Consider the following 17,025-nt stretch of genomic DNA (forward strand, 5'->3'; position numbering starts at 1 on the left):
ATGAAGAAGAAAGTAGTAATCGAAAGAAGCGAGAATGGGTATTTTCAGATAGGGTGAAGTTGATATTTGGATTTGAGGTTAATTATACTTATATAAATAGATTTATAAATTTATGGATCGCGTCGTAGCCTTTACCATGTTTTTTTTAATTATTTATTTTTAATATTTTTTTTTCTTTATTTTTACTTTTTTATAAGAATAGCCCGTAGACAGCCCGGCTGCCGAGCGACGTAGCGCTAAGTCGTGGAGGGCCGAGGCATGCGATAGGGCACTCGCGGTAAAAAAGTTGGACTCGAGTCGCGAACGAGTACTACAAAATATCGTGAGAGCTCCACAAAAATGCCAAATTTTATAGTAGGCCAGTGGGTGTTAGGGAACACCGAAGTTCGTAGATAAGGCCAATCAGACTAACCACAACATCCATGGCACGGGCCTTATAAAATAGTTGGAAATTATCAGACCTTAATTATAAGATTGAGCGTAAAGTTAGAAATAATACAGATACGACACGGTCCACGTTAGTGGAATAAAAGAAGAAAGAAAGGAAAAAATATTTCTTTCACTTTTCTCTTCGTTTTTTAATATAGATAAGAACTTATATATAGATGTACATATGTAAATAATTAAACATAATTATAGTAATAGGTTTAATTTCAAGATTCCCCCCCCTTAGATAAGTCGTAAAATTAAGTGTTAGAGTTTAAGAAGACATTTAAGAAGTTATATTGGGATTTTCGTTTGTAGAGAATAAGTCGACATATAGATAGTATAAATATAAGTCTGCAGGCTTATATCGGGACGCCATATCGGATTTACGTTTTTGTTTATGGTTATATATGTGAGTTGAAAGCTGGGCCCAGTAGTCCACGAGCGAGGACCATTGAGATGTCCGAATCGATGGACGCGTACGGTTTCAATCGGGGAAACCGCCCTTAATCAACCCCGCAGCCGTCGAATTATTATGTGAATTATTATGTATTATGGATTATTATGGAATATGTTTGTGAAGGTACCTTCAGCGAAGACCGGGATGGCGACATAGGTCGCAGCACGCCATCTCCCGTCAAGGGGCAATTTGGGGTACTTTTGTGCCGGGCTGAGGGGTGTGTCACGCTTACATAGGTGTTAAGTGTAAGTGCCATTTGTTTTTGGGTGGGCATAGACGGTCGGTCTAGAGATATTATTATTGGTATGGGGCTCTGCGGGGGGAGCAATGAAGGAAAACTAGATCCTAGCCCCCATCTGTGGTCTTGTATTTGGGGGGCAATCACACCAGTAGAGGCTGAATTACGGTAAACGTCGCGTCCGTAAAAGTAAACTAGTTATTTAAATAATTGTATTTTGTAAATTGAGGAGTTTTTGTTTCTTGTTTTTGTCATATTAGTTTCGTTTTTTTTTTTTTTCTCAAAGTTTTTCCGCGCGTTACGCAGTAAAAGATTGTCCATATCATCGGGTTCATGATTTCTGGCGAACTGATTTATAATTCGGGCTACGGTTATTCCATTAATTCTAATACTACAACCAAGAAAATAGGTGACAGCACACGCACATAGGATAAGATTGCGTTTCAAGGAAACGTGTTACGAAAAATTGTACGAAAAACGATTGTACTTCGAATTTTTTTTTATTAAGTTTTGTCTTTTGTTAGTCTGTGTTATATAACTACTTTTTTTTCTGAGTCTAGTCTTGTTTTTCTTTTTTTTCTGAATTTGCTGAGTACAGTTTTTCCCAACACGGTTTCTTTGAGAACGAAATAGGTTAAGATAGTCTTAAGCAAACGGACTTATTTTTGTATTGTAATTTTTGTGTTACTGAAGGATTTTGTTTTCGTTTTTTTTTGTATTAATGATGTTGATGTATTTTTTTTATCAGACTTGTGTATATGTAAGTTTATGTTTACTAGCTGCTACGTGTTTGAGGTTTGTAATCAAAGGGGGAATAGCTTACCAGGATTCTAGGAATATCTGACCGGAACCACAACACCTGAACGATGGCCAGCACACAACCACAACTACAATCATCGTCCAGTAGCCAAGGCTCACACTTGAGCAAAAACCAGTTAACCTAGCCAACCCAAAGACGAGGACCAAAGGGCAAAACAGGACCCTACGAAAAACACCGGAACAACCCGAAAAAAAACCAGGAGAGGGCAATAATTTCAACTTTGAATTTAAGAGCCGAGGCCGACTCTACTGTGACAGGGGGGCGTGTAACGACAATCGGTATTGTCGTCAAAAGGGTTGCATAACCACCAGTGCAATGACGCTCCCCCACCACGCCCAATAGGGATGCCAATATAAGGTCCAGTCTGGGGTTGAAAAAGGGCATTAAGAATTGTATCATCCTCTGAGGAGGTCAGTGGGTCCACGCGCCAGGCGCTGGACCCGCTTTGTGTATAGTGGTGTGTGTTGTGCCAGGAGAGGAGAACCCGTTCCAGTAAAGGTCAGATGCATTATTGGTTTTATAAACTATTCCGTCCTCCGTCGTTATCGTTACTCCGTTGATACCGTTTTACGTTAGTAATTAATAAAGATTTATGAGTACGTTAGGTTTTAGGCAAAGGGCATGACAGTACGTAGGTATTGTCATGCCGTTACACCTGTAATAATTAGTAATGATTAAATAAGCTAAAAGTACATTCTGTTTCATTCGCGTAGTTAGTTGGCTTTTCCACAGGTAATTACAGGGTGGTTATAGAAGTCGGGTTTAGGAGTTGGTGTAACCCTTTCGTCGGGGATGCAACGCTAAGACGTAATAATGGAAGTCGTTGCATATCCCCTAAGAAAGGGAGTATCAACCCTCTAATCCGTCACAATATTTAACAAAGGTTACAAAAAATATATTTTCTAGATTTATAACTTCCCGTAGGAAGTATAGTAATCTCAAAAAAAATCGAAAATGAAAATTTTTATACATCTTCACGTTTCAGAGGCTTCTAAACCTAATACCTCAGAAAAAATGGATGAATGTGTGTGTGTGTGCGGGTTCAAATTCGTCGACGATTTCGGGAACACGGTTCAACCAATTTTAATTATTCAAAAACATTCGATTCGTATTGATAAGGAGACGTGCTGATTAGTTTTTGGCGAAGGCAGGTCTAGCTGTTTCAAAGATACGGGGCAAAAAGTGCGCCGGAAACGGTAATTCAGTTTTTGAAATAACGGAGCATCGCCGATTTAAATAATTCAAAAAACATTTTACTTGTATTGACGAAATAAACAACCGGTAAAATTTTTGTTAATGCAGGTCAAATTTTTTGAATTTCTAAAATCGATTCGGTAGTATGAGCTTAAATGTGGGCGAAAAGTTTAACACGTTTTCCAAATTACAAAGAAACGGCTCGGCCGATTGTCGCACAAAACTGAAAAACGATAATCCCTATTGAGATACAACAAATGGCTTTCAAATTTCTGAGAGTTACTGAGAAAACGTCGATTTACGGTAAAAAATCTGTTCACATACACGCACACACACACACACATATACTTTTTCCAAATTTGGTCTCATTTGATTCAGAATGGCTTAAAACGTCGGGAAAACATAAAATTAGCGAATCGGATTTTTTGATGAAAACAAACTTCTCCTTTGAGAAGTTAATAATATCATCTATCTAATATAATGTAATAGTATATTATAATGTATCTAATAATATAATGGTGTAGGCTCGATGTACACTAAATTTGGAATTAAAACAAAAAAAGATCAACTAAACATTGTATTATATTTAGAAGTTTATGCAAATTTAAAAATAATTACAAAATTTAAAATTTGCGGGCAAAATATATTTTCAAAAGTTCCTAGAAAAGCGCCATTATGTATTCACCTAACTTCACTCAATTCAGCATTTGGCGCCTTTGTTAGCTGTCAAATAAAAATCAAACATAAATTTGATATTTAACTGACTTAATATTTAGGAGAAAATTAATTAACAATTAAAAAGTTGATTTGGTTTGTGAAAAATCGAATAATTTTGGACATGAGTGTTGGCCGAAAGTTTTATAAATGGATTGGCGAAGCCTTATCTCTGCCACAGTTTGAAGATATTTTCCCAGATCAGTTATTTTTTAAGTGAGTTTAGAATAGATTATTTATTATAACATATAATTGAGTGTTTGTTCATAACAAACCTCAGTTTGAAGTTATGCGATACTACCATTATATATATATATATATATATATATATATATATATATATATATATTTCAAAGTAACTAGCAGCCCATTCGTCGAATAAAAAAGGTATAAAGTATAAAAACTTTTATTTATACGTTTCGACACAAGATGCGTGTCATCATTCAGCAACACAGGACAAAAACACTCAACAAAAATTTATTTTAAAAATTAAACTTAATAACATATTAGAGAAAAAAACATTTTTAGAAAAAATTATGAATAACTAAAAGATTTGAAAACTAATTTGACTAAAAGTTATGAGTCGAGCCTAGATGCTCGGTATGGGCGTGTTTCTCGCTTCACAATGATGTATTTCATAACTTTTAGTCAAATTAGTTTTCAAATCTTTTAGTTATTCATAATTTTTTCTAAAAAATGTTTTTTTCTCTAATATGTTATTAAGTTTAATTTTTTAAAATAAATTTTTGTTGAGTGTTTTTGGCCTGTGTTGCTGAATGATGACACGCATCTTGTGTCGAAACGTATAAATAAAAGTTTTTATACTTTATACCTTTTTTATTTCGACGAATGGGCTGCTAGTTACTTTGAAATATGTTTCAACGTCGAAAAAACTATCAAGATATATATATATATGTATATACAGGGCCGGATTTAGAAATTTGGCGCCCCGGGGCACTGACAAAAATGCCGCCCCATCCCTGAAATTTTACGAAATTTCGAACTTTTTTTTAAAGCAATCGCGGTGCTTCAGCTGCGTAGGGACAAAATATTGGAGCGCGTAAGCGCCGCGTCGCAGTCTAACGAATAAACAATGTTACATAATCCATATAAATACAAAATTTATACTTATTATTAAAATATTTTTAAAATATGTGATAATTTGATGTGCATATGTCTTATGATCACTTTTGTCCACCAAATGTTTCTTTTCCAATTTTTTTATTTGATCATCGAAACCGCTAAACTGCATTCCACAAATTTAAGCAGTTATTTATTCTCTATTTTTTTTGAATGATATTGGACGCTTCTTTTCTCAACGACTAAATTATCATTTTTGGTATTTTGGTCCGCATCTTCTAAACAGTTGGACCTGCCTTGGCCAATAACTAATCAGCACGTCTCCTTAACAATAGGAATTGAATCATTTAAATCGGTTGATCCGTGTTCACTTGAATAATTAAAAAATATTAAATTTGTATTGATGCCCACACAGCACATGGTTGACATATGGTCAACCTATGGTCGTCACAATGGGCTGTAGGTTCCTATGGTAAACCCATTGGTTACAATATATGAAACATAGGTGAACCCACGGCGACAATATGTCAGAGCCCTGGTTTGACCCATGGTCAACCCGGCGGGTTCAATACGGGTAAGCTATGGGGCTGGAATGGTATCGCGATGGGTCAAAATGGCGGTATATAGTGCAACAATTGTTTGCATACTTTCCGTGCGTATTTGTATTAAATATGAATAATCCATATAGTTATAAAATATCAAATGAGCTAAAAACTGCAACTCCATAAGTAATTATATTTATAAAAATAATTTCATTACATACTAGAAAATAACTAAATTAACTAACTTAACTAAATTTTTGGTGATTATTATCCTAAACCTATTATCTTATTTTCTATATATAGTATTCTATTATTTATATAATTTAAACTAATTATTAGCATTGGGTTCACCACTTCTAAAAGCACTGAAAATAACAAATTTTGAATTAGTATAGTTTGCAGGTTTTTTTATCTAATAAAAAATATTAGTGACATTTTTGAAATATGTGAAATATATTTCAACTTACAGAAAATTGCAAATAAATCTGTCATGGGCTGACAGTATATGTATATTAGCAGTATTAGCAGTATATGTAATTGATTTGTCCACTTCTATCCATTGGGTAACATCATATTTACCGATATCTCTGCTATTCTCACATCTGTCAATAGCTGCTCCTCACATCTAGCAGTTCTACCTCTGTCCGAACAGGAAATTTATTATAAACTGCCAGTGTATAATGAGGCAATCATCCTTCATATCCACTGGCATCACGCTTTTAAACCTATTCATTAAACTTGGGTGCCGTAATGAATCAGCCTTTATTAATATTGAATGTAAAATCTGAACAATATACAACCTTATACTGAGGTTTACCATAATATTCTATCAAAGGTCCTTCGAAATGCATAGACATCTCACAAGCTCTAGGCATGGCTACAGGCCTTACATGTTTTACCATAAATAGATACCTCAAAGTATCTTTTATAACTTTGCTGCAATGGTTTTCTCTGACTTCCATATGTATTTTTTCAAGACCTGCATGTAATTCTCAAATTTAAAGGCACTAAATGAATCAAGTGTACCAAACTTCTGGTGTCATTAGCTAAGTTGTAAAATGTTATGTATATTATGACTTACATAATGATCTCCATATAAAACCTTAAACTTTCAACAAATGATGAGTAGCTGCTGAGCATAATCTAAAAGATCATTTAATAATGTATTGCTACATAAAATTTTAATAGCAATATGTAAAGTAAGACAATTTTTATAAAAGCCATTTGAAATATGACATGAGATTTCAAAACTACTGGACCACTATACATTATAATTGTCTAAATTCTGTAGCTTTCCATGGTCTCACATATTTCAATGATCGAGGCTTTCTAGCAAAGCCCTTGGATATATAAATCTTTAAGCTGCATAAAAAATTGGAAAAGTCATTAGTTTTAGCATATGGCAAACGAATTGGAAGCTCACCTTCAGTCCACAAAAGCATCAAATCTTAACTGCTTCTAACAAATCAAATGCATATAGTCAAGTACATTAGTAACTAAATCAATGTACGGTATTTCAAGCAATCTCGTATAGCCATTGTAGTAGTCTTCATCTTCTAAGCTTCGAAAGTGTTCATCAGTTCTTGCAGGTGATCACATTTTTGGAAAGCAAATTTTGCGATTAATATTTGAACCACGAACAAGACATTTCGAGCAACTGAAGCAGCCTGTGTGTCCCTTTGTCTGCAATATAAATGATTTGACGGGAGTATCACAAACAAAATATTTAATGCATATCTTATATTGTTTTCCATTGTGATCAAAACCCTCAGTGCTTAATAGACCAAGCTGACATGTTCGAAGAATTCGAGAGAGGCAAACCATCAACATTAATTTCTAATTCAATGATAGAAGATATCAATTTCAACCTATCAAAAAAAATCTTTCAATCCAGTTAATGAACCAAAATGAATATATTCACCTAGACTTACAACTTTTGATACAGCAGTTCTTTTGTTTTCAGAAGTGTTCTACTATCTGCTGGTAAATCACTGAAACAATAATGAAGTTTTAGCCCTTTAAGTAGTGCGAATACAGCATTATGAGGTATCTGATAATTCACAGCCTAGTCTGCTAAAAATTGTCTTGCATCAAAAACTTCAGTTATATCTTCATTGGAACTATCCTCGCTATATGAAAGAGAAATATAATCATTTGTTTCAACATTACCCTGTAACTCTATCTGGTAAGAAGACGGTCCTTCAAAGTCATATACACTGTCGCAGTTTCAATATTATCTGTTGTAAAAGCACTAGTACTAGGCAAATCAATATTATCCTTTTCGCATTCAGAGTTCTGCAAAACACTTTCCGAACGTAATTTCTGCATTTCCCAAAAAGTCTTCTATAAAAATGTCTATCTGACACAGTCGTAATGTATGTGCGAATTTTTTATCAGACATATTTATTATAGAATTTTTTTTGACAAATTACAGAGTCAAACAACAAACAAATTACGAATATATTATATTCTAATATTGTTTAGAATTTTAGTAGCATAAGTATACGTATACAGTACTCAGGTTATATTTCTTCCTCGTGTTTATCTATGACAGTCTTGAGAACACACAAAGGAATGCAAATAACGCGGACGCCGAACAACATAAGTGCCGCCATCTGTGCGCTAGTTGAGCAAACGCCGCGCACGCGTATGCGCATGCGCGGTATATTTGAATACATTTTTCATTTGCTCATAACAACACGGTGAGTAATGGGTAAAAGTAGGTCGACCATTGTTTGACCCGGCGCGTAACGTATGGGTCTAAACCCACTGCGTCATAAATTGGCCCATAATGGGCTTATAATAACCCAGTAGGCTGTAAATGGTACGAAACAGGTCGACCATTGTTTGACCCGTGCTGTATGGGTGGGGAGACGTGCTGATTAGTTTTTGGCACGAATTACGAAAAATGGTAATTGAGATTTGATATTTCTCCTCTGAAACAGTCACGCATCGCGATTGCTTTGCAAAAAGTTCATAATTTTCAATAAATTTCAAAATACCAAAAATGTGTTTTAAAAGTCAATTTTTTTCATTTCCAATTTTTTTCAATTTTAAAGCTCTTTATAAAATGTAATTTTCAGTACGGGATGTTTCAATAATTTGTCTTAAGGCACAATGCCACGCGTCACTAGTTTAAATTTTTTTTCAACGCTGTAAGTTTGGAAGTGCAGAAATTCGTCATTTTAAGAAGGCTCGAGAACTGAAAAAAATATGTTTTTTAAACTTTCAGCTTGTTTACAGATCTTTATATTAGCCAAATTGACAAATTTATTAATAATTAATTAATTAAGTTAATAATTATTAACCAATTTGATAATTTACGTTCGGAGAGGAAGGCAAGGCAAAATGATAAATTTTAATAATCGGTTATTTCAACCCAAATTTTGCATTGCAATCGTATTATGTTTTGTTAATTATATTCTTGAGATAAAAAATGTTGATTATATTTTATAGATTTTTTTTCTAACTATCCAAATTTGCCGCCCTGGGCAGTACCAAAATTAATTTTGGAATTCGTCAAAATTATGCATTTTTATTGCATTTTTCATAAATTTGTAGTAAGCGAGAGTTTACTTCAAAATATTTCATGAGTGTTTCATGGCATGTGAGGTATCAATTAAAAGCTATTTTTAAGTACGATTTTACAAATAAAATTGGGTTTCCCACCAAATGCATGGACTTTTCAGAAAATTAGAAATAATGAATTAATTATTTTTCCAGGGGTGTCCAAGTTGACGACTTGGTTATTCGAAACGGGAGTTATGTATTACTAAAAACCAAAAAGGGCAAAGAGCTATCTCAAAATAATACCATCGTAGCCAGGTAATAATTAATAATTGATAATTTAATACCTATCCATCAATCTTTCATATCATTTCCAGAGTCGAATTAATAATGGGCACAGCAGGAACAATTCTAAGGGAAACCACATGCCAATTGATGGTGCGCAAATTTATTTGGCCAAAGGATGTTCCACCGAATTGCTTTTACAACAACATCATTTTCAACTTTGATCTTGAAGTGATTGAAGATCTGAGGCCGTCAGAGCCAATATTTAAACTTGAAAAAGTCATCACAGGTTGCAAAGTTGCTTTTGGGGCTGAATGCGATGAAGCTGAAAAAACTATTCATGACCTTACGGTCAAACATAATTTGCATAATAGTGCTGTCTATTTATGTAGGTATCGGTTGATTGCAAATCAAAATGCACAAGTCTCAATATAAAGATATCCACAGTTCTCAGTTTAGTAGACCATGCAATTCTTTTATCTAACCCAAAATTTCATAATCACAATATCAAATTAGTCATTAACACATTACTCATGAATAGTTTCCCTTACAAAATAATCAGTCCAATAATTAAAAATAGAATTAAATTTTTATTAGACAAACAATCAATAACCACACATTGCTCAAATCACTTGTCTGTATCAGAAAATAAGTGTTTTGTGAATTTTCCATATATAGACAAAGATTTACACCTTTTATCTAAAAGGCTTTTTAATAAACATAATATTAACATATCCGTGTCACCCTTACTACAACTGCAAGACATATACACAAACATTAAAGACAATACACCTATTAAAAAAAGAAAAGATGTGGTATACAAAATAAACTGTTTGAACTGTGAGTCATCTTATATTGGGCAAACATGCCAAAATTTAGAAAAAAGATTAAGACAGCACGAATTACAAAGCAAACAAAGTAAGAATAATAACATTCAACAAAAAAGTACACTTGTAGACCACGCTATCTCTAACAGCCATAGTTTCGATTTCAATAATCCGCACATTTTATATTATGAACAAGATTTATTTAAAAGAAGTATTGCAGAATCGATGTTAATAGCCCATACAAGTAACACAGTAAATTTATGGACAGATACCAATATATTACATGATACATATCTGAATCTCATTCATACTTTGTAGCTTATATATAGATGTACATACACTTTTAATTATAACAATGTATAACAAATCTTATAAACAAACCATCTCATCATAGAATACTTTTTCTCCTAACGACATCTATTTTTCAACTGGACCCTAATCCTTTCTTTCCTATGTGATCGAGTGACTTTACAATTTCAAGTGGTTTTCAAGTAGGAGAGAATACAAATACCGAAGACATTGGTATTAAAAGAGCATCGTGCAGTGAACGACTTGTAATGAAAAACACAACATGCTAATTTAGATTTCCATATTTTAAAATTTGTTTAATTATAACACACTGATGATGAGACAAACCTGGTCTCGAAACGTTTGTGAAAATTATTATTTAATAAATTAGTGCAAAAAGAGTGTTGTTTGTTCATTTCCAAATTAATATCTATTATCCACTCAGAATACATTTGTAATATATATATATATATATATATATATATATATATATATATATATATATATATATATATATATATATATATATATATATATATATAGGAGATTGCTATTTGAGAAGAAAAATGATATTTTCATATAGTGTGAACCAAAAGTTCATTTGCCTTTAAATCGGTTCATTTGCTTTTAAAGAATAGAATTCCTATTTCTGTTGCTTCCTACCACATAAATAAAATTCTATTTAATTCATCTAGCCTTTGGTGAGCAAATACACAAGTAAGAAGAAAGCATAACTAGCTGTAAGTGTAATTCTGTCTTTTAGGGCAATTAAGGCATCGTGCCTTAAGGCAAATTGCTGGAACTTCCCGTACCAAATAATAATTGCCTTTGGTGCAGATGGATTGGCATAACTGAACACTTCAAGGCGAGAACTGTTGGAAGAAATCCAGACAAATTAGAGAATGCATGATGACAAATCCTAGGATTACTAGTAAATGGCAACCACCTAATCAGAGACTTGGAATCAAATATAGGTAAGTTACAAATAAATTGCTTGATAATATTTAAAAAATTTATCAGTGATAAATTTATATTACAAATTTAATTTACTCGAGTATTGTAATCAAGTAATATAAATGATTTAGACATTTTATCAGTTATTTTTTATATAATTTGAATAATTAATGTAATAAATAATTTTTTTTACAGAGGATGAGGGCAATGCAAAACAAAGAATATTGGAAAAACATTATTAGCTGAGGTATATGTTGCTGCTGCTGCTGCTGCTGCAATTCTTGGTCGACTATCAAAATAAATGGAAGGCTCTCGTGCTTGTAGGTAGATACAACAAAATTAAATATTTTATTCAAAATAAAATGAAATTTTCATCGTTTTATTCTTATTATTATGAAGTTATTAAATACAATTTTCGTTTTCAATGAAAGCTTTGAAATAAACAATGGAATTCAGTAAAGATTAAAAGATGAAAAGTTGCAACATCATCGCGCTCTGCAAAGGGCTTAATCAGGTTAGTAATCATAAAATAGTTACAATTATATACTTGATTATAAAAATTTGCAACAAATTATAAGGAAAAACATTACAAGTAATTTTTCATATTTATTGCAATATTTCACATACCATAATTGTTATTACAATTAATTCATAAAATTTTTATTTCTACATTCATTTTAAACATAAATTTTATTTAAAACTTCAATTTATTTATTTAATTACTGAAATGTTGATTTCTAACAAAATAATTTGAAAATGTTGAAAGAAAATAATAAATAATTCATTTATTGAAATTGACATTTACTGAAATGTTGATTTCTAACAAAATAATTTGAAAATGTTGAATGAAAATAATAAATAATTCATTTATTGAAATTGACATTTACTGAAATGTTGAATGAAATAAATAATTCATTTATTTCAGTGAGGACAAATGAATTCGAAGGTGTCATTGTCTAGGGCAGAGTTTTGGAGGCCACATTATCTCTGCTAATGAAATAAATAATTCATTTATTTCAGTGAGGACAAATGAATTCGAAGGTGTCATTGTCTAGGGCAGAGTTTTGGAGGCCACATTATCTCTGCTAATGAAATAAATAATTCATTTATTTCAGTGAGGACAAATGAATTTGAAGGTGTCATTGTCTAGGGCAGAGTTTTGGAGGCCACATTATCTCTGCTGCGAAGCTGCTGCTGCAATTCTTGGTTGACTCTCAAAATAAATGGAAAGCTCTTCAGCAATTAAATGGGATGTTTCATTCTGAATAAAATAAAGTTTATATCGTTTTTATCATTATTATGATGAAGTTATTAAATACAATTTTCTTTTACAGTGAAGGCTTTGAAATAGACAATGGAATTCGGTAAAGATAGAAATGTACCAAATTGATGGTGATGCTAAGAGAACGTAGGTGACATATAATACTATTGAAATGTTATAATTTATAGTATCTCAAAAATCTAATTTTTTCAGAGTAAATAATTTTCAAAAATGTTAATCTTTTTTTAAAAAAAAAATGGTACGGGAAGTTCCAGCAATTTGCCTTGAGGTTTTCCCACTGATATTATAGTTGTTTTGTAACATCAACGTTCTTATTACGTATTAACGTTCACTTATCATTATAACATACCTAGACGTCTCCTTTTGGGTTGCATAACTTCAGTGGGCCTTTCTGGTCTTCTTCTGGGCGAAGAACCCTTAGAGGCGCTGCGCCGATACACCGGTGTAGGGGGCGCTAACAGCACAAAAGTAAAAAAGAATATTATTAATCATATATATAAATAAACAATTAACATTGACACTGAAATATATGAAGATAATATTTTAGTCAAAATTATCGAAACATATATGATATATGTATACAATTTTGTAATACATTAGTTAACAATACTACAAATCCTATTTTAAAAAAAAAAAATTCAATTTCTTTAGATGCCGACCTTGTCACTGTCGGCCCTGAATCATAATTTAATGCTGACTTAAATCAAAATTGAGAATCTATCATCATTCTTATTATTAGTGATAACACAGATTAGCAAGCCAGTTAATGATTACGCAATACATTAAAACTAACGCGTCGCATAATAAAAAATCGGCCAGGCCAGGCCACGTGATAGTAAGTAAAAGAAGTTTGGGAATCACTGCTCTAGACCAACAAGGCAATTATAATTATCTTTATCTTCACACTTACTTTACACACGTTATGTAACATGATCGTATTTATTAGATAAAAACTTTCAAATTAATATTAAAACATACCAAGATGGCCAGCACTTAATATTCTGCCACGTGTTGGGGGCGATCGCGGCCCCGAGGGTTCACTGGCCGGAGCTTCAGAACAAGAATATAATTGTTATTATCTTTATCTTTACTAACACTAACATTAACGTATTTATTGCACAATAAGTCAATTAATATTAAAATATACTTATTATAATCCTAATGGGAGCGCGGCCCGGGGATCTCTGTGGTGTTCTTGTCATTGGCGTGGCGGGGCGTTCACCAGTTGTACCTTCAGAACCAAGAATGTAATTATTATTATCTTCATTTCATTTGGCATAATTCAGAAAAAATCAGAGTACAGATGCGTGTGTTTTGTGTGCATGTGTGTGCATGTGTGTCCGCATTTTTTCGGGCGCACGGATCAACCGATTTGAATGGTTCAAAAAACATTCGATTCCTATTAATAGGGAGATGTGCTAATTAGTTCTTGGGAAAGGCACGTCCAGCCATTTCGAAGATACGGAGCTAAATGTGTACAAAATGGCAGTTTTTGAGAGAACTAAGCGTCCGATTTAAATGATTCAAAGAACTTTCTGCTTGTCTTAACAAAATAATTGATTTTGGAAAAAAAAATTGTTTCAAATTTTTTCCCTATATGGAAAATAATTCAAATTTTATTTTTAATTCTGACTAAAGTTCTAATATACTTTAAACAAATAATTTCATCTTTGCAATTCAGTTTATATAATTCTTATAAATATTAGACAATGTTTCAATTATTATAATAATCTATTTGAAAACATTCAATATTCCTCGAACATTTCGTTACGGTACGGGAAATTCTAGCAATTTGCCTTAAAGCACGATGCCATACACCCTATTAGTTTATTTATTTATTTAATCATAAGCAAGCCGTAATTAATAATAATAGATATTATTTCAGACTCTTGTCCAGCTAATTGTCAAAATAATTAATATTGAAAGGATAATAATTTTTTTAATAATCATAATAGCTGCACGAATTTCGCTTCTGAAAAAAAGAACTGATTCATAATTAAGTTCATCATATTAAAGTCTATTTAACCAGGAGTCAAGCTCAAAATTCTTGCACAAGGTTGAAAGTTATACTCATTCAAAACCGTAAAAATTGAATTAATAAAATAGCAATAAAAAACATGGTTGTACAGGCGATCAAATGGTCAGACTATATAGATAAATGATAAGGATTATGCAAGAAAATAGTTATTGAAATCAAATTGAGAAAATTCAGCAGTGTCATAAAAAGCTAATCCTTTAAAAAGTTTAACTAAGAGAGCATCAAATTTTTTGCTGTCTAAGTTTCGGATATTGAAGTAGAAGTAGAAGTTTATTCATAAGCTGAATACCTAAACCGTCGATTGCATTGAAAGTTTGTGTCTAGTGTTGTAGTTTGAGGAAGACGAAGCCATATCAAAAAGTTTCCAATTGTTTTTGATGAAAGATAATGTTACCAGCAGATAAATGCATGGGACAGTTAGAATATTGTGTTTTTTAAATATGGACAAGGAAAAAATGATTCGAATAGCTCTTTTCTGAAGCGTAAATATTTTAATTAGTTCGGATGAAAAACCCCAGAATTGGATTCCGTATGAAAAGTGAGAATAAAAGTTGCCCTAATATACTGAAAGTAAGCAATTTAAACCAAGTTTGGGTTTTCGGGTGCGCAACATGAAACATGTTCTAGATAAAGTTGGTGATAGTGAGATAGAGATGTGATCAGGATCAGACCAGATAATTGTTTAATTTTTGTTGCTTGCTGTGATATTTGTTTTCAACATAATAATAATATAATTAGAGGTGCATGGCATCGTGCCTTTAAGCGAATTGTCGAAACTTCCCATTCCGTAATTAAATCGAATCGAGGAATAATAGATGATTTCGAATAGCTTATTATTATAAATACTGTAACATTCATTATTCGTATTATAAATATAAGAATAAATTCGACGACGACGTTTATATATGTTTATATAAAAAGTAAAAAGAAGTAAAAAAGAACATCTCATATCTCTAAGAATTATATAATCTAATTTGCAAAGTTAAATTTATTTGTTTGAAGTATATAAGAGAGTTTTAGAATTTTAGCTAGCATTCAAATTAAAATTCGAATCATTTTTCATATTTAAACAGTGAAAAAATGGTAAATTAAAAAAAAAAAATGGACAAAAAATTTTTTGCTTTCCTAAACTAATCGATTCTTCATACTGCAAAATGTTTTTTGAATCATTCGAATCGGAAGTTTTGAAACTACTGGGCCTGTCTTTTCCAAAAACTAATCACCGCATCATCAATACATGTTGAATGTTTTTGAATAATTCAAATCGGATGCTCTGTTTTCTCAATAGTAAACGATTGCTTTTTAAATATTTCAAATCAAATCGATCCGTGCTCCCAAATATGTGAACAGAACACACACACACAGCGATTTTTCGACTAAAACTCAAAATCGTCAAAAATCGAGTTACGAGGATGCGTAAGAAAGCCATCGAAATGTTTTCGTAACATTTTGATGTTCAATTAATATTAAAACATACCTGGATATCTCCTAATTGTTTCCCCTCGCGGTCGCTCCATAGAATGCCCGGACCTCTGTATGGATGTTGTAGGAAAAGGAAAGGTTTCACCAGCTGCACCTTCGGGAATAAGAAAAAACTTACTATATTCTTTATCATTCCACCCACATATATTGCAGATGATACAAAACATTAATTTACATATTGACGTTAACATATACCTGTAGGTCTTGGCCTTTGGCTTGGTTCCTTGGCCCTTTGCTCCGTATTTAGGGGCAGGGGGGTTTGGAACCGATAAGAGACCTTATATAATTCCTATATGGAGCCCATATGGCTCCTGAGGGTATTCTAGAAGGTATTCCACTCCTTGATTGTAAGTACTTGAATCTGAAACCAGAATGGACGATGATGATAATATAATAGAAGAATTCAATTTTTATCTTTTCACAACTCGCTTAAGGAAAAATATCACTTGGGCCTAGTTAGTGATGCTCACCGTGCATATCCAAGCCTAATAATAAGTAAAAATGTATGAGAAAGCGTTGTGTTAGGTAAGGACGACATGGCAAATACACGTGATTTATTTAAAATTTGAACTATTATTTGTCGAAAATAACTGGTATGGATTTATTGCCACCATTTTGAAAGTTGCTGCATCTCAATATTCATTGACCAAGTCAATTATTTGCACACTTTTAGCAATTTTTCTTAAGGGGCACACCTAGTGTGAAATTTTTAAAAAATCGAATTTTCAATTTTTTCATAATTAGATAGGCTATGCCTTTAAAAATACCATTCAAAAATTTTAAATCGATATCTTGAATAGTTTTTGAGTCATAGCCATTTAAAGAGTAATATATACAGTATATAGTACAAAGATCGTTTATCTTTAAATGCTTTTTCTCGAGACAGCA

The 17,025-nt window shown here is 32.3% G+C and overlaps 1 protein-coding gene across 1 annotated transcript; it reads right to left on the minus strand.

The window, feature by feature from the left end:
• Positions 1 to 12,473: 12,473 nt before the first annotated feature.
• On the minus strand, positions 12,474 to 16,389 carry LOC113381969. The gene is made up of 6 exons (XM_026620588.1): positions 16,333 to 16,389; positions 16,133 to 16,231; positions 13,765 to 13,848; positions 13,596 to 13,667; positions 12,967 to 13,071; positions 12,474 to 12,596 (listed from the first exon to the last, which is right to left on the minus strand). Exons 2-6 carry the CDS (start codon positions 16,170 to 16,172, stop codon positions 12,592 to 12,594), a joined length of 306 nt encoding a protein of 101 aa, XP_026476373.1. The 5' UTR covers positions 16,173 to 16,231; positions 16,333 to 16,389; the 3' UTR covers positions 12,474 to 12,591.
• Positions 16,390 to 17,025: the final 636 nt, after the last annotated feature.

Source organism: Ctenocephalides felis, unplaced genomic scaffold, assembly GCF_003426905.1.
Source record: "Ctenocephalides felis isolate EL2017-DRISC unplaced genomic scaffold, ASM342690v1 CF-g0.4_SCAFFOLD_03227, whole genome shotgun sequence".
NCBI lineage: Eukaryota > Metazoa > Arthropoda > Insecta > Siphonaptera > Pulicidae > Ctenocephalides > Ctenocephalides felis.